The sequence below is a fragment of the Salvia miltiorrhiza genome, chromosome 1 (assembly GCF_028751815.1).
Source record: "Salvia miltiorrhiza cultivar Shanhuang (shh) chromosome 1, IMPLAD_Smil_shh, whole genome shotgun sequence".
Taxonomy (NCBI): Eukaryota; Viridiplantae; Streptophyta; class Magnoliopsida; order Lamiales; family Lamiaceae; genus Salvia; species Salvia miltiorrhiza.
In genome coordinates this window covers 19803186-19829163 of record NC_080387.1, presented here as the reverse complement: position 1 = coordinate 19829163, position 25978 = coordinate 19803186, and the positions used below count along the sequence as shown (strand labels likewise).

At 37.0% G+C, this 25978-nt stretch overlaps 2 protein-coding genes across 2 annotated transcripts; both read left to right on the top strand.

Annotated features, from left to right (window-relative positions):
- LOC130994245 (protein FAR1-RELATED SEQUENCE 5-like) lies at positions 1-1224 on the top strand. The gene has a single exon (XM_057919305.1). The coding sequence runs from the start codon at positions 1-3 to the stop codon at positions 1222-1224; it is 1224 nt and encodes a 407-aa protein (XP_057775288.1).
- A 13300-nt stretch (positions 1225-14524) lies between these two features.
- Positions 14525-25446, top strand: LOC131006884 (protein transport protein SEC31 homolog B-like). The gene is made up of 22 exons (XM_057934031.1): positions 14525-15015; positions 16690-16759; positions 16881-17003; positions 17623-17719; positions 17803-17839; positions 17946-18051; positions 18139-18196; positions 18444-18541; positions 18669-18788; positions 19252-19294; positions 20227-20324; positions 20399-20526; positions 20613-21162; positions 21271-21363; positions 22091-22276; positions 22356-22569; positions 23053-23168; positions 23258-23443; positions 23553-23678; positions 23756-24026; positions 24740-24978; positions 25080-25446. Exons 1-22 carry the CDS (start codon positions 14696-14698, stop codon positions 25167-25169), a joined length of 3369 nt encoding a protein of 1122 aa, XP_057790014.1. The 5' UTR covers positions 14525-14695; the 3' UTR covers positions 25170-25446.
- The last annotated feature ends 532 nt before the right edge of the window (positions 25447-25978 follow it).

The window sequence follows — 25978 nt, the reverse complement described above, 5'->3', positions numbered from 1 at the left end:
ATGAATGCAAAGGAACCAGAAGTTGTATTCTCCGATCAATGTCAAGCTTTAATGAATGGTATTGATGCTCAATTCAAAGCTGCGAGCCATCGCCTATGCCAATGGCATATCAATCAAAATGCCCATTCTCACTTTGGTTCCTTGAATGGTAACAATGACTTCAAAAGAGCATGGCATCATTGTATGAATTGGTGCGAGAGTGAAGAAGAATTCGAAAGCTTGTGGAAGAAAATGATTGAAGATTATGGGTTGGCTGAGCATAGGTGGTTTGGAAGTATGTACAAATTGCGCAAGAGATGGGCTTCAGTTTTTACCAATTCTCGCTTTTCTGCTGGACTGCATGCTACTTCGCGTAGCGAAGTAACGAATAAGGTTTTGAAGGATTTGTGTGCCAGCAGTGGTTCGTTATTTAATTTTGTTCAAAAATATGAACAAATTCAAAAGGATTGGCGGGTGAAAGAAAGAGCTGACGATGCTTTATGTATCGGGACCCCTGGTCAATTTGTTGAGCATAACCCGTTGGTGATGGCTGCCGCCAAACATTTCACGCGAGCTGTGTTTGTGTCTTATGAGTTCGAGGCAAATCATTCCTTGAATGTGAGCATAATTGGAAATCTGACGGCGGACGACGTGCAACAGTTGAGCTTTGTTGTCAAAACGACAACAAATCCATTGTGTACTAGATGTGTTATATTCCATCGAACTTCTCATGAAGCCTCATGTAGCTGCCGATTGTGGAAAACTAGTGGCATCTTGTGTTGCCATATTTTTCGAATATATTATCATATGAATGTGCAAAGTATACCGAAGAAATATTTGTTGCGGAGGTTCTCAAAGGATGCTAAAACACGCATTGGACTAGCTATCAGAGCAGGGAATGCTGGTCACACTCATTGTCATATTTCGTTGCCTAATTCAGCCATGAACAGCCACATCATGCGCGGGATGTACGAGCTCTTGAACGATGATAAATTGGATGAAACTTCTCGTCAAATAATTGTCCACAAATTCGATGAGCTACAAAAAGAAATTCAATTGCGGTTACGGGCTGTTAGGCAGGTGGATAAATCCCATGATGACGCCCCGATTCATAATCCAAATCCGTTACTGCGTACACCCTTCCATGATCTAGTGATTCATGTGAAGCGAAGGTTTACCAACACTCGTCTTAGCCGACATTGGGAGAGGTCGAAAAAAAAGGAAGAAAAACAAGGACTGCTTTAGGTATTTTTATTTGTTTGATTTAGGAGAAAATTTAGTATTAAGCATAAACATTATTGGTTCTAATTACAAAGTTGTCATTTTTCTGTAGGCAGAGAACTAGACTCTTAAGCAACCACATCCAGTAATGGGGTAATTTATAGTTAAGATGTTATTTTTTCCTATTTTTGTATATATAATGCAAGGATTGATTTTTTGTAAATTGATTCGATTATTATTTAGTTAGTTTATTTATTTATTTAATAATAACCATGTTGTGTATGTAGGGAATGGATCAATTTGAGCCTTGCTTTTTCTCAACTCAATAAGTGGAAGTGTTCTTATTTTTTTGGTTTAGTAAGACCTATTATTTTGATGCATCAGGTATGATTCTTTACAAACCAACTTCGTAGATATGAATGCTAACATATAGTCTACTTTTGTTTTTTCCTTAAGACCTATTCATAGGTGCATGCAGAGAAGCTTTAACTTGAAATTTAACAAATCATTATTTAAGAGATGATGCCATGTGATTATAGGTTGAATAAGTTTTCATTTTTTGCAGAATGGCAGATGTTGAGCAAAAAGGTCCATTTGAACATGATTGCAAACTAACAAAATTCTTTTGGGTAATTATTTCATAGATTCTTTCATGTGACTTTTTTTTTTCCTATTATAACCTGCTACTTAGTTGATAGCTATTCACAATACTATTTATCATTCGATTTATATTAATACTTATATGATCCAGCAATGTCTACAAGCGAGTCACGGGGAAGGGCACGAATGATGATTGTCTTTGCTATTTACAAATTATTAAGCAAATTATCCAAATGATGCATTTGAAGATGTTATGAATTTGTATCATTACTTTCTTCCATGTGCTTTTGTACCTTTTGGAATCTCCTTTTTGAAATTCATTATTCCATTATAGTTTATGCAGAAATGTTTTATTTAGTTGAGTAGAAATATAGTGAACCTCGTAACTCTTTTCTTTGTGTTCTTGCCTTACTAAAATCCTTGTTTCTCTACTTAAAAATGCCTCCCAACACTCAAGACATATTATATTTAGGGCTGGTATATCGGTTCTGGTTATCCGGTTATAACCGTAACCGAACCGAAAAAACCGGTTATCAGTTAACCGATAACCGGTTTTTATCGGTTCGGTTCGGCTTTCGGTTATAGGTTCTTCCGTTAACCGGTTAATCGGTTTAACCGGTCAGTTAACCGGTTAAGCCAATTAATCGGTTTATTATTAAATTAATTAATTTATTTATTATATTAATTTATATTTTATTATATTAAATTTTTAAAAATAACAACAGATACAATTATACTAATATTTCATACGATTGAAGTTTAAGAAACACAAATCACAATGTGGCGGCTTCTTCCTTCTACTGTCTCTCTCTCCGCTCTGAAGAGGCTTACCGCCGTTGCTCCGGCGAGTTTCCGCAGCGGTGGATTTCTGAGGGAGAAGGGGCAGATTTTGGTGAGAGAGAGAGAGATCCGTTTGAGGGTGTGTGTATCAGTGTATCAGCGAGGTTGAAGAAAGGGAATGGGGTATTGGGCTTCTCTTTGGGCCGTTTCCTTCCCCGGCGGACATCGCCGGTTCTCGCCGCCTCCGGCGCGGCGAGGTCGCACCTCTCCTTCCCCCTCCTTTATATCTTCTCTCTTTCCCCAATTCCTCAAATTAAAGCTACCTAGGGTTCTCTAAATTTCCGCCTTCAGTTCCCCTTCTCCGATGAACTCTGCCACCGCCGATGCTACTGCCGCCGCCTGAACGTCTCCCTGTCGTCCTCCCTGCCTCAGCCACCTCAGGTAAGCCCCCCTCCCATCTCTCTTTTTCCCTATCGATCTCTCTCTGCCTCTCAACCTCTCTCTGTCTCTGTCTCTCTCTCTCTCTCTCTCTCATCTCCCTATATTGGCAGCCACCGCGGACCGCGCTGGCCGCCCCGGTGACTGACGGGAAAGGCAGCGGGCAGGCTGACGGGAAAGAAGGTGTCTGCTGCTGCTATCTTTTGAAAACCCTAGCTGCAGAAATCAATTTGTTGAGATTGACCGGTTAATCGGTTAACCAATTAATCGATCCGGTTAATCGGACCGGTTAATCGGTTAACCGAATAGAAAACCAGTTCGGTTTTCGGTTACCATTTTGCTTGTTAACCGGTTCCGGTTAACCGGTAAACCGGTTCGGTTATAACCGAACCGAACCGATTACCAGCCCTAATTATATTATAGAGAGCCTTGGACTAGAGTTGTTGAAAAAATAGTATTGCTACAAATGAAAAAAGCCTACAACGAGGATAGATGGTTCCTGCAAAATGATTATTGGAACAAAATTTGTCTTGATGAAGTGCGTGAGGAGTTATCGGGCCGCCCTTTTTTCCTCAACTACATCACGCAACATCAATATCATTTAAAGTATGTCGAATGGAAGGTAAGGCATTTGCAATTTAAGATGTTGCTTGAGCATTTTACTGTTTGGTACGATGAAGACTCCAACACTGTTTATGCTTCTCAAGAAACGTGGGACCTCATTCGTCGTGTAAGTATAATTATATGAAATAAGAAACACGTTTGCAATGTTATATTTTTTTGATGAATTGTAACATTTAGTTTATAGCGGTATCCCGATTTGATGTGTTACAATCCAGAGGGAGAGAAAAATTGGGCAATCTTGAAGGAATTGTATGAAGAGCCTGATACTACTACAAGCGAGTCGAGCGCAAACGACGAATGAAAACTATTTATTCGGCTAATATATTAGGGTGTCTTTAATTTTGTAATATTTACTTATTGCAATATTTATTCGAGTTCTCTTTCTTCTTTCGTATGGTATTTGGTTTAAATTACAATATCAATGTACTTCACTAGATTTTGGGTTAAAATATAAATGTGTATTTCGAATGCGGATATATTGGAGTTGAAGTGTGTAGATGGAGCAGAGATCAAACCGGAGGTGCAGAGCCAGAGCTGAGATTAGAGCATAGTAGTTCTGAGTTAGAGCAGAGCCAGAGCTGCGCGACCAGAGCAGATCAGCTCCGGTCTGGGAGTTGAGATCCTTGCAAGGAGATGGTGGTCAGCTGGTTTTGCCATTCCAAATCTTTCGGCTCTGGAGATGGTGGGTAGCTGGTTTGGTGTGTTTTGTTTTCTTTTCTTTTCTTTTTTATAAAAGCTTAATTTAATAAGTGAGGATATTTTGGATATCATTGCATTCGAGAATTTAGTCATTTTGGATCCTATATATTCGGCCTTTAAATTACAACATTTACAATCCATTTCTCAAAATAAACAAGCATAGTTATTCAAAATGCCTACACCAATTTCTCAAGACATTGTTTATTATTACCCACCATGATCTCGAGCAATTGAGCATCTTGTTTTAGTCGCATTCGATCGTGCAAAAGAGGTCGGTATTTGGGAGGCTGGTGATTTTGTAGGAACATTCCAGTGATCGATAATATATGCCGCACTTTCAGTGCATATCCTTTCATGTTACCAATTCCAAACCAACTATATCATGATAAGGTTATGGTGTTGTGTAAGCGATATTGCCGATTCAAGTCTTTATTGAAGGATGCAAGAACAGACTTTTGCGAAGTTACTAAGCGTATAATTGCTACAGATGCAACGTGGGCAGCAATTGAAACCGTAAGTTAATTATTTTATATTTGTTCATTAAATTATTCTTGTACGACTAATAATATTGGAGGTAACTTTCATAGGATAAGCCATATTTACTATGTTACATGGAAGAAGGAGAAAAAGATTGGGAAATTATTAAGCGCCTAATTGAGGTCCCAAGTCCATTTGAGGATTCAGACGAAGATGATGAAGATTATAGTGAATAGGCTTCAATTTCAAGGCATCAATAAATATGTAACCGCTTCTTATTTTAGGCAATGCTAATTTTATCGAATTTAACTAAACAACAAGCATACAATAAAACTAGACATAATTCCGTCCCACCAAAACTACTACAACATTCATCAGTAATACTAAAACTAACTTAATAAAACTAACATACAATAAAACAGAAACTGATTGGTTGGTGGTCTTTCATTTTTTGTTGAAAACCTCGTGCTCATCCTTGCTCAAAGAAAATCCCACGTAGGAGGAAAAACATTGGTTCACTGTGATCCCTATATGCACGCATCTCCGGATCCGCCTAGAATGCATATTTTATATAAATTCTTATTAAAATAGAAGCTGAAGTAAGAAATGTATGAAAATATACATGTGTGTATTCCATGAATGTTCCCGGGGAATAACTCAAAATATTATACAAGGCATCCCATTTGACTCTACGATCATGAATGAGACGACAAAAGCGATGAAATCGGCCTCTCAATTTTTCAACTTTGAGTAAGTAAAAATCATATGGGAGTAAAATATTGAACTCGCTATTGATGTCATCGACAATATCGCGGGCGAATTCATAGCTAAAAGTTGTCGGGTTGCCATCCCATGCACCGAAATCAACATATGGCAGAAGAGCCGAAAAGAACTTGTACTCCATAATCGAGCTCCATCGATTTTCAAACCACATTTCTCTCTGTTGAGTGTCTATAGTGTTTAGAAGATTCATTTTGCAAGACAAATATTAGAATGGTAGAATGAAAGATAGCACTTTAAAAAGGTGAAAATGATGGAGTAATAATAAACAAGCATAATGATTAGTGGAAGGCTGAAGATGTTAGCGAATTTGGTGTTATGCTAAAACAAGCAAAACAGACAAAAAAATACGGAAAGATGCTTATCATGATGATGCTAGCCCGTGACCCATGTGGAAGCATTTTTTTGGTTCACCCGTGATGTAACACATGTTAATGCATAAGGTGGAGAACAACTAAAATATTGCTTTATTATGGTATATAACAACCTCTTACTGAAGGCTATTGTTTCACAAACATAAGTTTGCATATTTCAATGAATATCCTTGATACTATAGATCATCATCAACAAGAAATATGGTATGAGGTGTATTGGTCTCCTGCTATGGAGAGTATAAGTTCCTTTCGGCTCTCCTTCCATATGTAGATAGTGGAGCGTGGGATGACAACGCTCGTACTCTGTCAGTCGAAATCGCTCGTGATGTTATCAACGGCATTCGTATAGAATTTAGTGGAGGACGGCCATACTCTTTCTACATCCGGAAAATCACCGCATTACGAACTAGATTTTTGTTTTTTACTCGACTCATCCAAGACCCTGAAGTGCATTGGGATCCATTGCATAACATCATGACAATCAGCGACGAGGTTTTTGCGTCCTATCTTGAGGTATGATCGATACAGATAATCAAGTTATTTTATCGTTTAACAAAACTTTTAAAGTTTTTGGGTTGTAGGTTGAACCTATAATTTGCGGATACAAGGAACACGGGGAACCAATGTTTTTCTTACTTCGCGGAATCTTCTTTGTTGACGAGTGAAGTTTTATTTGTGGCGAAGTGTACACTTTAAATGTACGTTGTGGTTATTTATTTGTTTCTTAAGAAATTTTAGAAAGTATGTATGTTTATCTTCGTTGAATTGAATGTTTAGTACTCCCTCTTGTTCTAAATATAAGTCGTTCTAGTGTACCAATATTAACCTTTTTATGGCGTTTTAATTTTATGTACCAATATTGACCTTTTTTATTTAGCATCATTAATTGCCTTTCGTTTTTCTTTTTTCCATTTTTGATAAGGTTCGCTCCATTTATCATTTTCTTCATATTCGTAGTTACTATTCATAATATTTTTCAATGAAACATTTATTGTAAAACTTATCATCAAACAAGGTTAATATAGGGCACCAATTTAATATAAATTGTGCAAAAGGATAAAAAAGACTAATATTTAAATGCTGGAGGGAGTAACTTGATACAAAAAAAAAATCACCAGCCAAATATCTAACACCTTCCATCAACTAAACCGCAATTCAACAGTGTAACACAAATATTTACACACAAAATACCAAAATGAGTATTTCAGAGTCCTAATTTTCCATTGCAAACTTGAACAGTTGAGCACAATAGGAATTGCGGTACTCTTGGGCATTGCGTCCTGAAATACAGTTAATGATGGGTGTGTTTGTTACCAAACATTCGAAGAACTTAAGTGCTAAAATACCGCAATTCGTGGTCTTCCCTTGTTGTGGCATCCCAGGAGCAATAACCATGGCCCATGTAGCTTTCGGTCTTCGTTTACGTCCTCATTTCTGCCACACCTCACATTGGCCACAAATCCAACCAATGTTCTGTGCAATGGGGACGAAAGCAGCCTTAACCTCTTCAGGGTTTCTTTGTAGGGACAGTGAATCGTAGACCACCACTTTTTGTTCGTCGAGGACCACCTGGTAACAGACCCAATGATTTCGGTTCACTTGCCCAAGGCCGAAAATTTTCTCAGCCTTCCACAAAGGTAAACCAAGCTGATAGGGAGCAATTCCTTGCACATATGGTTCAACTTGGGTTCTAATTGCACCATGGACCATTGCAGAAAGGCCATTCTAATTGAGCCCAAAAAAAAATTAAGACAAAAAATAAGAACTCAATCATGATCAATGACAGACCAATAACCAAATAATTATGCAAACAAGTAAAAAAAGAAAAGAAAATGAATCTGTCCACGTAGAGAGAAAATCTCACCCATCCGATTGTTTCTACTACTGTCCAATTCCTTACAAAATCTTGTGGAGCTTGCAGGAAACGCGCAATATGCAGATTAACTACTACATCAATGTGCTGGAATACAATATAAATTCAATATAATGTTAATTTGCAAATCATCCATAATAATATATCATCACAACGTTAGTATCAAATTTCATTTCAAAGGTAGCCAACATTTCCCAAAGATAAACCTTAGCTACTTAAAAACCTCATCAAAATAAGCAGTAACCCAATTTCAAATTAAAGTCCTCATGTTTGAAGGAAACCAATATTTACCTCCGATGTTAGCCAATCATTGTTTTTCCATAGCTCCAGGAACCAAAAAGCATGCCTTAATCCAACAAATGACAAACCCTTTAATGGCTCAGACCTATAGTAACACACATTTAAATATTTTCAAAGAAATAAGTGTACATACGAACATATTGAACTCTGAAGATAAATATTTTTAAATTAAAAGCACTAAATTTATCACGTACTTTAAATTTTCAACACTTCCTTCATACCAATGCCTAAACTTAGCTATCCATTCATGGGATGCAAGCCTCAGCGGGTATGAACCCTCGTTTGAACCAAAGACCAGTGTCAGTGCCATCTTAAGCCTACTAGATTTCCTTTGACATGAAGCTGCGGAACCTTGACCCACCACCTCTAAATCAATCATCTCCATCACATCGAAAACTTCTTTTTTTTTTCAGTACCTTCAGATGAGACAGGTACTTCTACCTGTCTATTTCCTTGGCCCGGCACCACTGAGGTTGATGCAGTAAAACTTGTAATAGTTGCACCTCTTGTGGCTGTCGGATCTTCAAGGACAAGGTCTTCTCCCCGGTCAAATGAGTTCACATTTTGCGGGCCAATAACACCCTTCTCAGCTTGTGGCAAATCATTTGATCTGTCAATTCTATGGCTCTTTGACTGTTCGGTTTGTACTCCAACAGTCCTTTCGTGTGGCGAGGAATCCTTTTTCACTTTGCCATCCTGCGATGTGCGGGTCGCGGCCAGGAGTGCTCGGCCAATTTCTATAAGCTAAAAAAGGAAATACCAAACAGAAAATGCAGTATATTAATAGCTATCCACTTCATATCAAACTGACTCTATTGATGTATCATTATTACCTCATCCATTTGGTTCTTTGTGGGTAAGGAAGAAAAGTCGAATGGTTCAATGTTGTTTCTCGGCTGTGGCTTGCTCGGAGCTTCACCTACTTGTTGTCCTTCAGATTGTGGAGTAGTTTTTCGCCGTACCTTTTGTTTACTACCACGATTTGAAGTGGTTTCAACATCCACCGACTGGATCAATAGTTCAAAATCATCGTCATCGTCAGACCTCTCTATCACACGAGTTGAAGCTCGGCTTTTCCTTTTACCAAGGACAAGCCCCACACCTTTTTCCGCTGGTTTGTCCAGGAGACTTGTCCAAATGGTTCTTTTTCTTCACAAAGAATTGGGTTTTCTTTTTCACGTATTGTAAAATTTCCTTGCTTCCCAAACTGCACGTGTAACTCGGGTGAAGGCCTTGCTCTTGTAACAGCAACATCTCAGTTGTGGTAAAATTCATCGGTTCCTACCATTAAATTAGAAAGAGTAAATAATGAGGCACAACAACACATCAAATAATAAAAATTCAATACAGTATATTAGTCACATACCAAATCCGACGAAGTACTCGATCTGAAGAAGGGTTCAATTTCACTAAGTTTGAAGATTTTTTCGGAGGGGATCCACCATGTCATGCGAGGGCTTCGGTCACGCATGTCATCAGCTAACTCACAACCAAATTTCGCAAACTTAGGATGCACCTCATAAGCAAGCACTTGCAATATGTACCAAAACCCTTCAGCATCACAAGTTGGACGCTCTCCCTTTTTCATATGATGATCAAGTCGGGCTTTCGCATTGTGGCGAACTATAAGAAGGCACTCATAGGCAACCAACCCCCATGGAAAACTGTTAAACTTCTGCAAATTATCCACCAAGTGGATAAGCCTATCCTCTACCCTCTTAGTCAAATTGTGTCTAATCAATAAAATACCAAAAACCACTACTAGCAATGCTAATTTTAGGGAATCCTCATCGGCCCCTTTGGTTTTCTTGCAATGTTTTTGAAAAGTGTCATAAATTTGTTTAAAAAAAGTCTCTTTTTTATGTTGAAATGTACTTGAGAAAAAAGAGAGCTTTGTGGGGGTTCCTCCCAACCCTTGAAAGATAACCCTGTCAAAACACAAAATTCCATAGGCCCCAATTCTATATCTTGCCCACATAATCTAAAAGACATTCTTCTCCTACTAAATGACTCAACATTGAGGGAAGAATACATCACATACAACAATTTTCCATGGAATTGCATATCGTCTAGATCTAAAAGCAACCAAAGCAACACCGCTTAAATCTCTCTAGATTTTGGGTATCTAACAACTGTCGAATTCTACGTAAATAAGTCGTGGCTTGGTTGCGTTGGGAAATTTGGGCACCTACACAAAGTATACCAAAAAGTTTAGGCTAATACAATTTAAGCTTTATTTAAATTTCAGTTTACTTATAAAACAAAAGTCAAGAAAATTAGATAATATTTAAAACGATCACAAACTTAGAATCATATATATTACTTCAATCATATTCAATAAAATAGATTCTACTTCAAAACTACACACAAAAATCTAAAATATCCAGAATACATCCATGGATATTAATTCATATATGATGAAACTACTAAAGATTGTACCTATTATGCAACTTTTAAATTTGGGACAAATATAACATAAACAATACAGACATGTACATTACTATATGTACTCACTTCGGCATAAACGCCACATACCTCGGTAGTAAAAAAAATCACTTCTAAATGCTTCATGGACCACATCAATTAGTGACTTATTTATACATATTTGCCCACTTCACTATATTATATATTACCCAAATACATAATGTCTCTTATATTGTTGCTTTAATAAGAAAGCGACACAATAGGACAATCTAAAATACTTTGGTCATTTTCTACATTAAGACCAATACCTAAGAAAGAGACATTCTTTTTCTAACTAAAGTTATGCATGAAACCATCACTTTCACAATTTCATAGCAAAAACCCTAAATCTCAAAGCAGCCAAAATATATAAATATCATGAGGATTTCGGCAGAAACAAAAAAAAAAAGAAGCAAAACTAATAAACCAAACCTAGCTCCTCATTTGCCTTTGTAGCTTCATTTTTCTTACTCATCTTTCTTTGTTTAAGCTTCTCTTCAACGATTGTCAAAACCTAACACCAAAAATGTGGCCTTATAAAAAAGGACATGCAACAATTTTATGGTTATCCAAGCGAAATGAACGAACAAACATACCTCAAATGGGAAACGAACAACGGCACCGCCAAATGGAAGGGGAAGATCAAACGGCGGAAGTTTTATAGTAATCCAAGCGAAATGGAAAGGGAAGAGACACAAATGTAAATCTGGCCGGAAATGTAAATCTCCAAATGGAAAGGGAACAGACGGAAATGGTAATCCAGCCGACCACACGCCGGACGGAAAGCGCCGGGAGAGGGAAATCGGGAAGACGCGCGAAGAAGTCGAGCGGTAAAAAATGAGGCAGCCCAAAGATAAAAGTAAAAATAGAAAATGAAATTCAAATTGAGTATCTTTGTATTGTTTCAGCCGGAAGCTTCCAAGGGAAGCTTTAACAGATGTGGGACCTGCCAAAATAAAATAAATTTTAAAAAATATATATATATCCAAATCAGTTGCCACTTCACAGTTCTGGGGCCCAACAATCCTAATCACATGCCCGGCTGGCATGTGGGACCCGTTTTTGAAACCTGGGTTGAGTTAAACAAAGCAATTAATAAAACAAAAGCTTAAATAAAAAGTGGGACACGTGTCGATCAAAGGCACCTAGATGTAAGATGGAAGAAACCACAAGTGTCATCTTTCTAAAAATTAAAAAGTGGGCTTCACCACTTGTTACTTTTTTACCTTTTAATCATCACCACTTTAATTCTATCTATCTCACAAAATAAACATGAGCTCCACACCTTTTTATTTTTTTACTCATTAATCATACCTACCTAAATTCTCATGCCAAAACAAACTAGAACACTTGTTATGGGACAAATGGAGTAATAATTTATGAGTCATTTTCTCAAGTCTTCAACTTCTGGGCCACACTTTCTTCACTCACTAACTTAATTAACTTTTATATTTTTCTTAATTTGTGTGCCCTTTTGTCCACTCACTAAATAAATAGCATTACACGTGTCACCGTCCCTTAGGACATCTTTTCGTAGACAGAGGGAGTAACTAATTAGAGTTCGCTAATTTAGTTAAGATTTATAACTTTTTTTAATTAATTATTTTCCATTTTTTGAATTAAACATTAATTATTAGAATAAATATAGAGCCGAACTTTTGAGATAACTATATTGAGCAATGAAATTCAATATTTGGCCCTTCCATCTTAAAAACAAAAAATTCGACCATTTTTATCAATTTTTTATTGTATTGCCCTTAATTTGGGCGGACCAGATCGGATTGGGTGTGCGAAACTTTTGTCACTAATATTATAATTTGTGCCAAAAGTACGAATAGAAAAATAAAATAAAAAAGTACTAAGTAATTTGATATTTTTGTTAATAATATTATAATTTGTGTCAAACGTACTAAATTACTTAGAACAAATGAGAATATTAGTGTCAAAAATACAAACGAAAAAAAAACCCAAGTAATTTGGTACTTTTGGCACAACGACAATATTAGTGCCAAAAGTACCAAATTGCTTGGTATTTTATAGTTCTAAATAATTTGGTACTTTTGACACAAACTATAACATTAGTGCCAAAAGTACCACCCGAACTCGTGCCCAATCCGCACGTCCAATTTGATCTGATCTGCCCAAATAAAGGACAATACAGTTCAAAATTGGAACAAATGGCTAAAATTTATGTTTTTAAGATGGAATGCTAAATATTGAGTTTCAATCCCCAATATGACTATATAAGTGCATATTCTCATATGTAAAGTGGTGAAACAAAAACCTCTACCATATCTTGATAACATATTAATAGAGAAGTAAGAACCTGAATAGTCAAAACTCAGGAGCACCAAGACGATTCAGGAAGTAATGAACCTTGAAGAACACGAAGAATACTTATACTTTTTCTTTCACCAAAAATCCCCTTCTTTACAATGAACTACACAGGTATTTATAGAGCTTACAAAGAAGAAGGGTACAGTGGTCTTTTTGATATTTCACGTACTCCTCATGCAGAAAAGTTGGTGGTCGTCGTTATCTCTTGCGATTCGTCCTTTCACTAACGGATTTGCAGTTTTTCCAACTACCAGCAGAGTTCAATTAATCTGCGCAACCTTTCCCTGAATGAAGTCTGCGCGGGAGGAACCTTCTTGATATCTGCTGAATCCGCGCAGGAAGGACTCTTCGATGCCAACTGAGTCTGTGCAGGAACAACTCTTCAATGTCGACTAAGTCTGTGCAGGAAGGAACTCCTTGGCGCCAGCTAAGTCTGCGCAGGCCTTTGAATATCCAACAATCTGCACAGTCCTTCTTGGTTCTATATAATAAGGAAATGTTAGTTAATAAATGAATGGAGGTGTAAAATAATAAATGCTTGGTATTTTATTGTTCTAAATAATTTGGTACTTTTGATACAAATTAGTAGTATAACATTAGTGCCAAAAGTACCACCCGAATTCGTGTCCAATCCGCGCGTCCAATTTGATCTGATCTGCCCAAATAAAGGACAATACAGTTCAAAATTGAAAAAAAATGGCTAAAATTATGTTTTTAAGATGGAATGCTAAATATTGAGTTTCAATGCCCAATATGACTATACAAGTGCATATTCTCATATGTAAAGTTATGGTATATATATATATATATATATAGGGAGAGGTTCAAATAAGAACCACTAATAAAATAAGAACGGAGAACCATTTTAAGCCATTCGATCATCAAGATCTACGGTGGATGCATCATCTTGGTGGATGAATGCAGATCCTGGGTTCGAATCCTGAAGGGAGCAAAAAATTTATTATTTTCGGATGCATTAAATTTAATAGCGGATGCATTAATTTGTACAGCAGATGCAATAATTTTATTGGTTCTTATGTTCTCACGATAATTGTGGTTCTCACTATAACCGCACCCTATATATATATATATATATATATATATATATATATAGGGTGCGGTTATAGTGAGAACCACAATTATCGTGAGAACATAAGAACCAATAAAATTATTGCATCTGCTGTACAAATTAATGCATCCGCTATTAAATTTAATGCATCCGAAAAAAATAATTTTTTTGCTCCCTTCAGGATTCGAACCCAGCACCTGCATCCATCCACCAAGATGATGCATCCACCGTAGATCTTGATGATCGAATGGTTTAAAATGGTTCTATGTTCTAATTTTATTTAGTGGTTCTTATTTGAACCTCTCCTATATATATATATATATATATATATATATATATATATTATTTCAATTTTTTATAATAAGTATTAATTAGAGTTTCATTACATCAATATTTAGCTTTTGGACACGATTTATCGTCCTACGTGGAATGCTCCTATTGGTTGACTGACAAAACCTTCTCGGAGCTTTACACTCCCCTCCTTCACTCTCAATATGAAAAAACCGAAGTTCCACATAACAAAACGGTAACAACAATTTAGAAAGAGAGAGCTCTCACTTATTTCTCTTGATAGGCATACATACGCCTTCTGCGATTCATTTTCATGAAAATCCTGCCCCCGCGCACGTACATATATGTAGATTGATTGATTGATTGATTGATTGATTTATACGTTTCTGCATGGAGTGGTGTATAAAGACCGCGAGCAGATCGGCGTCGACGGCGTTCTCGCCGGATGGCACCTACGTCGCGGCGGGGACAATGGCGGGCGCGGTGGATCTGCAATTTAGTTCCTCCGCCAATCTGGACATTTTCGAGCTTGATTTTGCGTCGGACGATCGCCAGATGGTCTTGGCAGGCTCCGCGCCGAGTTCCGAGAAATTCGATCGGCTTTCATGGGGGAAAGGACCTGCCAATTCCGAGGAATATTCATTTGGCCTCATTGCCGGTGGCCTCGTTGATGGAAATATTGCGCTTTGGAATCCCAAGAATCTGATCAGGTAAAACTCTGCTATTATTTTCGCGTGATCGGAAGCCTTTCTTCCGTGTATGTCTGAGTGCGCCTGCATTTGACCTTATGTGCTTCTTTGTTTTCTTTTTTGTGCGTAAGCACACCTCGGCGTCTATTATTTTCGCTTGATCGGATTTCGTATTTAGTTTTAGATTATAGAGTTGTATCGCTTCTTGATTTTTTTTTATATATAATTGACGTATATATGACTGGCCTTGCCACAATGCAGAAGTTGTTGCTTCAATATGAGCTCAAAATGAAGTAATTATTTCTTTTGGCGTCTGCTATTTGGTCTTAGAAGTAGTAACTATGAAAGACTGTAGAGTTGTATTACTTCAGTTAGAACGATGATTTTGAAAAGAGAAATTAATAGTCTGAGTTCTGGAGTTTCGTTTTGGAACAGCCGAAGGATTTTATTTCAGACGCTAAAGACATGCTTTCTAATGCGAACCCACTCAAATATGGAAGAAACACTAAATTTCTGGTTGATGAAAAGAAAATATTTTGACAAGAGATATTGGTAAATGAACTAGGATATAAACACAGTGCTTGGCACTATCGAAATTCATCTACATCTGCAGAAAACTTATGATGCTGATCACTGTATGCAAGAAATGGATCATTTTATATACCCAATTACTAGTGTAGGAAGTCTTCCATACTATGTGCAAGTCTTATTGTCCAAACAACTTCCTCAAGAAAAAAAATCATGACTTGTAAAATATACTAGTATTGTATGGGTTGAATATTATTATTATTTTTTTTTTGGCACGTGTTACCAATGCCATCCTAGGCATATAACAAAATTGTTTTACTTTATTTTAGCATTTGTCTCGTTGCCTCATTATTGAAGGTGGGAAACTCGTACCAAGTTTAGGTGAACACTAAGAAATAATGTGTTAAAAGTCAAGTTCCAGTAACAGCTCAAGTTTGTAAAATTTGTGAAAAGATTTAACTGGGGGGAGATTTTGTCTTAGTTGAAATAAATATTTTAGGATTATCATTGGTAAATGACAACCTGAATTTCATTACAAAAGTCCTAAACATGGTGATAGATATTCCGTCTTACAAAATGCTGATATTCCATAAATTTGCAATTTGGGTGTGATACCTTGTTCTCAACTCTTAGTATAGCTGGCGTTTCTTTCATTTTGTAAATGGTTTAGGATGCACATGATGTGGGCTTTGAGTTTGATTTAATGCTTGATTTGTGCCAATGTACTTCAGTATGAGGTTATTTTTCCAACTTCAGCTTTCCCTATGTTTTATACCTCACAATGCTCTCCTTTTTGCCAGAAATTTTTGGTTTGAATCTTCTGGAATTAACAATCCATCTATCCCATCTCCTTTTTGTGAGTCAAATTTGAACTGAAACAGAGTTCCAGTTTAGAGTTAATGAAGTGGTTTGGAGTTTCAACATATTTTTTACATAAAATGGCGATTGGCAATTATATTGTCTAATATTTGAGAGGATTGTTTTGGCTATAGCCTATAGTATTTAATTCCAAAACAGAGTTTTTCCCTTGAGTTATTAACGATGATGGCTTTAAAATGATGACTCTTCAATTTTAATTTAACTTTCAAAATATTGGTTTCCTATGTTAATGCAGTTTGTCATATCATGATGACCTTTTTTATGTTGTTCTCTTGTTTTTAATTCCAGTAAATATAAAAAGGGTATTGATACGAGCGAGAATGCTCTAGCTGGAAATCTATCAAAACACAAAGGAGCAGTAAGTTTATGCTCCTTTTATTTTGGTTTTTGTATTGTCTATTCATTTTCTGTTTTTCCACTTTCATATTGTCTTTTATGATTATAGTGTGTTGATGCTTGGTTTCTCATGTACTGCCAAGGTTCGTGGCTTGGAGTTCAATTCTCTTACTCCAAACCTTCTTGCTTCTGGTGCTGAAGAGGGAGATATTTGTATATGGGATGTATCAAAACCATCAGAACCAAGTCACTTCCCACCACTCAAGGTGTGTTATGACTATTATTGTGGAAGGATTGCAATAGGCAATAGGATTGCAGTTTCAACATCTTTCTATACATCTTTCTGAACATTGCCAGACACGAACTTTGTCCATGTTTTTGAAATCTCATCTCATTTCCCTAATGAGTTTGCATGGTTAAGCATTTTGAACCTAACACATGCTTCAAAATTTTGGATAAGTCCATGCATTGCTTTATCGATACTGCTGCCTTCTAGGAGATAATGTTACATGTCAAGTGCAGATAGATTAAGTACGTGAGCAATTAATTGCAGCAGGAGGCTTAATTTCACTAGGTGTGTTGGATAATAAATGGAAATTCTATAATGGTATAAACAAGGAAATGATTGGTGGAAGGAGAGGGGGGAACCATTGCAGACACTGAGTTCCTGAATGTGGCATATGATGCAGACAGTCAATTTTGTCACATTATTGATGTCGCGTTGAATACTTTTACCTATTGTACACTGTCTTAAGGAACTATCGCTCAATCTTTTGTTTCTTACCCCTGAGATTCCCATTTAATGTGTGTAGTATTGATCCATTTTTGGGGTCACATCCAAGGTTCCACAAAGGGATCTCAAGACTTACTAAAACTGTTTCACAGGGTAGTGGATCTGCAGAACAAGGTGAAATTTCATTTTTGTCCTGGAATAGTAAGGTTCAACACATACTGGCCTCCACTTCATATAATGGGACAACTGGTATGCATGACTCTGTTTAGATTGAGTTTTTTCTTTTGTATCCTTCATTTTGCATTGAATAATCGGCATATTTGTAAATTTAGTGGTCTGGGATCTGAAGAAGCAAAAGTCAGTTCTAAGGTATCATATTTCTTGGACAATGTCAATCAGAGTTTTCATATTTCAACCATTGACTTGGACTGATTCTTTTCTCCATGTTGTGAACCCTTATATACCCATGTTACAGTTTCTCTGATTCAATTAGAAGGAGGTGTTCTGTTTTGCATTGGCACCCTGACATTGCCACCCAACTTATTGTCGCTTCAGATGAAGATAGATCACCTTCTCTCAGGGTAAGAATGCATTTGTTCATAGTTTAGCATCTTGTTACAAGGTCTTTCTCAAATTTATCATTATAATTCAATGATATTCATTTTCAGCTGTGGGATATGAGACATATAGTGTCTCCAGTAAAAGAGTTTGTTGGGCACACCAAAGGTACATACTCGGGGTAAAAGTACCAAATCCCACTGTAGAAATACTTATTTGTTATCCCCCTCCCCCTTGCTCTCTCCCTCTTTCACTTTGCTTTCAACAGCTTTTACGGAATTTTTTCTTCTCATTTTTCTTTTAGCTTTTACAAGGTAACTAAATCTGTTGAGGACCCCTTTTAATTGACTTATACCTTCTAAATGATGGCATCTGTACAGGAATTAATTCATAGAATTATTTCCTCATGAATCAGGTGTGATTGCAATGTCATGGTGCCCGCTTGACAGCTCTTATCTGCTTACCTGTGCCAAAGATAACCGTACTATTTGCTGGGATACTGTGTCTGGCGAGGTAAACATTACCACTCAAGTTTGTTATATAAACTTTTAGATGTTTCTTGCTACTTCCATTGTTCCATTGTTCTTTGGGCTCACATCTTGCCACATGCCATAGTAATTCAATGTGATTTCTCATGTAGATTGTGGCTGAATTACCAGCCGGAACCAATTGGAATTTTGATGTCCACTGGTATTCTACGATTCCTGGACTTATATCAGCATCCTCGTTTGAAGGGAAAATTGGTATTTATAACATTGAGGTAATTATCTATTAAATGAAACTCATCTACTACTCTGCTTTGTCTGTCTTTCTGCTAAGATTGATTGTTTGAATGATGCACTAAATTGACAGAAAGGTAGACTTGTATAAACAGGAATTCTTCTTTTTGAAGTTGTTTCTTGGCTTACTATTACATGACAGCTGGAACAATTTATTGATCTTTGTTATATTTACTTCTTAGTGCATCATAACTTGATCGGGCTATAAAACAACTCTCAAATAACCTACAGGTATTCTATGAATCTATGGTCTTCCTAAGATGGTAACTGATCTTTTCACCATCATGAGAATATGAACTTGATTGTTTGAGTTCTTGTTCTAGAAGACATAGATGATGAAATGGTTTTGATTAGTACTCAGTTTTGGCATCTATTCTCACACTTCCTCGTTTACTCTTCAACGACTGTAGACTTGAACTGTTCTGACAAAATTTATAAATTCAGGGTTGTGGTCGATATGGTCTTGGAGAGCGTGACTTTGGTTCAGGTATCATATTTCTTTCATTGTGAAAATGTATGTTTGAGGAATTTATACATGCGTACAATGGGCTCTTCTAGCAACTTCTTAGAATATTTGTACAAGCGAGGACGGAAACCAAGTAGTTACCCTTGGAGCCCGCTGTGCCTTCGTATCACTACTAGATCGCCTTTGCAGTGGGCTCGGGCATTACATGCAGTATCATTGACAGGATTTAGCTGTACATGCTTGCTTTTACAATTTATACAACTTCTCCTACCATTTATTTTGTGCTTCTAAAAATAATTGAAGACTTTTTGTGCTCCTAACGTTTTAGCAATTGGTATGACGTACCTTAAGTTTCAAAGTTGTGTCCAAACGGGAGGCTATATATTTATGTTGCAAACCAAAGAATGTCCATTCTTTGCTTGTCTATGCAACAATAACGCACAATGGAGTTTCATGTCCAGAAGTTAGGGGAATGAGATTGAGAATAAACTAGTTAGTGCATTGGCTTTAACTACATAATGCTTTACACCAACAGTGACTTTTTCAGCCACTTGGCTCAATGCGTTTAATAATGGACTAAGAAAGTAACTCTGAAAGGTGCAAATACTTGTTGCGAATATAGTTTGTGTTTGGCTCAATCAGTTTTAAAATGGACTAAGAAAGTGACTCTAAAAGATGCAAATACCTGTTGTGGAGGTAGTTTGTCTATAATGGATGGAAATTAAAAGTGAGGGAGAGTGAGAACGTGAAATTTTGTAATTACAAGTACAATAGATGTGAGGACTGAGGGTTTTAGTTACATTTGCAGTTTATCTTTGTTCTTGTTCATATCCAAATGGGACATTTAAAATCAATTTCAGGTATCATTACCTATTATATGATACTTATGTTTCACACTTTTCCTACAACCATTTAGGTTTTAGGTTATTCTTATACATTTCATGTGTTCTCAGCTCCACTGAGGGCCCCAAAGTGGTACAACAATCGTGCTGGAGTATCATTTGGTTTTGGAGGCAAACTTGTGTCTTTTCACTATGATGAATCTTCAGAGGTATTCAAAGGAACTTTGATTGTAGATTTTTCTTGCAAATGTTACATTTGTATGACCACTAGTCCTTTATCCAGGTCTATGTGCACAATTTAATTGCAGAAGATGGTTTGGCAAGTAGATCTTCTGAATTTGAAGCTGCAGTCAAGGATGGGGATAGATCATCCCTGAAACTTCTGTGTGATAAGAAATTTCAAGAATCTCAGTATGTCTTCAATTTCCAGCCTTATTCCCTAATGGGATATGATATAAGCTATATCAATTTATCTAAATCATTTGTATTCTCCTTAGGTCTGATGAGGATAGGGAAACATGGGGCTTTATGAAGGTTATGTTCACTGAGGATGGGATAGCAAGGTCAAAGCTTCTTGCCCATCTTGGTTTCACTCTTCCAGTTGAAGAAACCAAATCTACAAACAATGAAGTCTCTGAGCAAGTGAATAGTCTCTCTATTGATGAGAGTGTGACAAATAAAGAAGGAATTTCTGGAAATAAAGAATCATCCTTATATACAGCTGACAGTGGGGAAGATTTCTTCAACAATCTTCCTAGTCCCAAGGTAGATACCCCTTTGTCAACTTCTAATGATGAATTTGTCAGTGGAGACTCTATTGCAGAATACCAACATGAAATGAATGGCCAAGAGGAGAGTTATGATCCTTCATTTGATGATGCGGTACAATGTGCTTTGGTCGTTGGGGACTACAAGAAAGCAGTTGCACAATGCATTTCTGCAAATAGACTGGCAGATGCTTTAGTCATTGCTCATGTCGGTGGTGCCACCTTGTGGGAGCACACACGTGATCAGTACCTCAAGTCAAGCCATTCTCCGTACCTAAAGGTGATTCCATTTTGTATATTTGTAGAGGTTTCTTCGTGTTTTCTGATGTGGTGGTCCTTTCTTGCAGTTGGTGCTTGTATGACTTTATCTATATTTGTTATACCTCAGGTTGTTTCTGCCATGGTAAACAATGACCTCATGAGCATAGCAAAAAGAAGGCCCCTAAAGTCTTGGAAGGAATCCCTTGCACTATTCTGTACCGTAAGTCTCTCTTTCCCTCACAAACTAAGCTGTATGGTTGTTTCCTCTGTAAACATTGACATGTGGCAAGTTCAACAACGCCAGGTCCTTTTACTTTCAGAAACATGTAATTCAGTCTATGGATACATCGACCAGTCAATTTGTTCATGTATCATTAAAATAAATTGTCCCCCTTTTGCTTGATTTATGACATTATATGTTCAACAATTCAAGCTTTCAAGGAAGAGCTCTTTTTAAGTCAATTCACATTATTATGAAACAAAAGCATGAAGATATTTATACAGGTAACCATGTAGTGATAAATGGTTGGAACATTCGTTTTGTCAGCTCTGTAATTATTTCAGACCCGAATCTGAAATTCTGGTCAATCAATATCTGAAGTTTTAGTCAGGTTACTCTTGATACTTAAATAAGATTGGGGATGCAGGAAACGATCTTAATTCAGTCCTTAGAAGCTTGTGTTAGTGATAGAAAGATTTGGTGTGACATGGCAATAGTAGCTGTGGAAATTTGAAACTTCTTTGAGGGTGTGGTTGAATGTATTTATTTAGATGTGTAAATACATCTATGTCTCAGTAGGCACCTATTCTCCTTGAAGCTAATTGCATAATGAATGAATTTCATTCTACGGATTGTACTTGTGTGGGCATTTGACATAAACCTTTTATTCATCTTGGTCAGCTGGTGATTTTGTCTTAACAATGGTTTGTGCACTGCTATCATTCAGTTCGCTCAGGCAGATGAGTGGATCCCGTTATGTGACACTCTTGCTGCTAGACTCATCGCAGCTGGTGATACAGCTGCAGCAACACTCTGCTATATATGTGCTGGGAACATTGATAAAGCAGTGGAGATGTGGTCAAAGAACCTTACAGAAGAGCACAACGGTAAATCCTACATAGACCGTCTTCAGGTAAGCTTGTATTGATGGATTCAGAAAAAAAATAAAAAGCTGGACTGAACAACTTACGCGCATATTTTCTACTTGTAAGGATTTAATGGAGAAGACATTTGTCTTTGCTTTGGCTACTGGACTGAAGCGATTTAGCTCTTCATTATATAAGCTAGTTGAGAAATATGCTGAAATTTTAGCAAGCCAAGGACTCCTAACTATGGCAATGGAGTACTTGAATCTTTTGGGTTCCGAAGAATTGTCTACTGAACTTATCATCTTACGTGATCGTATAGCTCTAAAAATCAATCCAGGTGCGCCTATGCTCCCTTTGATGCATTCTTTCTCATATGAGCTTTCCCCAGTCTGGGTCTTGTTTTCTAAAGAGAATTTCCTGTAAACCAGTTTCCTACTGCAAGTGTACCTTCCATAATTCTGTTTGAGAAGGCATGTAGAGAATATTGTACATATGCATTTCGAAGTTGTATATGTGCTTTTAAAATAAATAAATTTAGCATAAATGCTTCTTGTGCTGTTCCCAAGTATTGGAGCTTACTAGTTGCTCTCCCTCGTGATAGGCATATAGTTATATTCATATTTTGCATGGTTTTCTGAAAGATACTAGTTAGACTTCTATTGTAATATTTCTAGGGAATACTCTGCTTATCCGACAACCTAATTCACTATTTATTTGTTATTTTTGCTTCATTCATTGAAATATAAAATTTAATCATTGTTTTGGTTTACGAAAGCACAGCTTTGTTTGAATTTAAACAATCTATATATGTGTTGTACAGACACAGAGATTGAGAATACTGGGGCTTGTGATAAAACTCAGTTACAAACTGGACCTGCCTATAGTGCTGATCATTCAAGTTATGGTGGCGTTCATACACCTCAAAGTTATTATCCAGTATGTATTTCGTGTCTCAGAATTTAGATGTTTCTATGATTGATTCATGATTATACGTATAATATTTTATGTCATTTTCTCCCTCTCAGCATGTAGGACCACCTCAGACGGAATCAGCTGTTCCAAGCAGTCACTACAGTGAAAATTATCAGCAATCATCTGCTTTTTCCTTCAATAGGGACTACGGTGCGCCTCCCACATATCATCCAGTTCCACAACAAAATGATGTTCAACCTGGAAGATTTGTTCCATCTCCTCCTATTCCAGCTCCAGTGGTGATAATCCCTTAGGATTTATATGTTTAACGAATGTTGATTTAGACAAGTATCAACATTTTGTAAAGCTGATTCTATTTTGTGCATATGCTTCTTAACATTCTTACAGGCGCACTTTCCTCCTCCTGTAAATACTCAGCCTCCTCCTGTGAAATTTACCCCTTCTAACCCTCCTATGTTGAAGAACTTGGAGCAATATCAGCAGCCACAAACTTTGGCTTCTCAGTTATATCCAGTACGCAACTCCACTTATGTTACTTCATATAATAAACTTAACCGTTATTATATATGATTTTTCCTTATCTCACTTAGGGGACTGCTAGCGCTGCTTATCAACCTGGACCTCCTGGAATTGGATACGGAGCTAATACATCTCAAGTTAGACCGACTCCGGTGCAAACAATGTCCCAGGTCTTGGCTCCTACACCATCTAGAGCTTTCATGCCAGTGAGTAGTCCAGGGGGGCATGGCATGAATTCATCGCAACCTCCTAGTCCTAACCAACCTGCTCCTGTACAACCACCCGTCGTTCCTGCTGCTCCCCCACCCACTGTACAGACTGTTGATACGTCAAATGTACCCGGTAAAATTTCTCTCTTATTTGATAAGTGTGAACTTGTCAAGAACTTTCTAGCCCCATGGTATTTTTAATTTTATTTTTTCTGATAAAAAGAGGTTACTTTCTTGATCAAGATGAACAGATGAGATACAAAGATTATTGGCATGACATTCTTAATTCTCTTGGTTCTTTCGGCTAGTGAGTAATGTGAAGTATTATTCAATGGAGATTATCATATTTTCACCCTTCTTCCAAAATTTATGCTGAAGTGAGAGCTACCATATTTCTCAGTGCTGCAATCACAAGGCAAAAGTAGAATGATGGACTTTAACCTGCCCTGGGAGATACTAGACTCCTATTTCGTAAATTAATTAAACAAATCCATGATGTGTTCTTCAGGGTGAATGATGAATTATAGGTTTTTGGGGTTGAGAGTGAGAATAACTACCAGAAGATGGTCTATAACACTCAACATAGGCATCCTTCGTTGCTATTTACACTCCCCAAAATTCGGTATCTAGCTTATTTCCCGTTGATGTGTATATCATAGGATATGAGAGGATCAAAATATTTTCAACTATAGTGAAACCAAGTTCCACAGATTTCTTCGTAGTATAAGCTCATCATTTCTCAGAGTTCGACATGCATCCTCTACAATAGTCTTGAATCCATAACTTTCTTTCTAACAGCCTCACTTGTTCTCATTCTTCATGTATCTCTCTTTTCAATCTGAACAGCGTCACAGAAGCCCGTCATCACTACTTTAACAAGACTCTATAATGAGATAACTGAGGCATTGGGAGGACCGCGGGCAAATCCAGCTAAGAAACGGGAAATAGAGGACAACTCGAGGAAGTTGGGCGCCTTGTTTGCAAAGTTAAACAGTGGAGACATTTCAAAAAACGCTGCAGAGAAGCTCGTACAATTATGCCAGGCACTCGACAAAGGTGATTATGGCACTGCCCTCCAAATCCAGGTAGACGCCGCAAGGGAACTCCACAGTTTTCTTTCTTTATCAATAATGGCAGCATGTAGACTGGTTGATATATGATATGCTACATTTCAATGTTGATATAGGTTCTTCTCACCACGAGTGATTGGGATGAATGCAATTTTTGGCTGTCAACGCTCAAAAGAATGATGAAGACAAGGCAAAACTTGAGATAGGTAATTAGATCATCTCCTTCACTCGCAGAAATTCCTATTCACCATCAACTTTTTATGGTTGTATACAGGTATTGACATCTTTAGATAGCATGCTTGCATTTAATGCTTCGATTTTACTGAAGACGATGATAGATTTAATCAAATAGATTTACATGCATACCCGCGTTTATTTTGAGCGCCAGCATAGTCGTGTGATTTGTACTTTTTTGGTTATATGTAATAAAAGAAATATTTGTGCATAGAAAATAAGTAAATAAAAAAAAAACATTTTGTTTCGTTTGATGCTTCTCATCTTTGTGATTTTTCTATCGAAGATGTTGCTCTGTCCACGTTATTTGTGAATGGTACGATGCATTGGTAGTTTCTGTTCAAGGCATCATGATCCTAATGTTAGGATATATATTTCCTTAAATAAACTTTAAATTGTAAACTCTTAACATATCAATCATTCATAAATGTAAGAGGTGGTCTCCTGTATACTCGGATGTATCATGCACTCGGGTTGTACTTGACTCGGATCCTGACCCATTTTTTCTTGGAATGACACTAACACTAACACAATTTTAGAATGACATTAACACTATTATGTTTTACAAATGACAATATTTCGAAAATGTCACAACACTATTTTATTTTACAAATGACACTATTTCGAAAATGACACTAACACTATATTGAAATGACACTAATACTACATGTAAAATGACACTAACTGTTGGGAACTTAATGAAATATCCTAGCCCTAGTTTTGGTGATACTAAAATCCTTAAGTTCTCTTTGTAATAGACTAGAACCTTTCGAACTCAAGT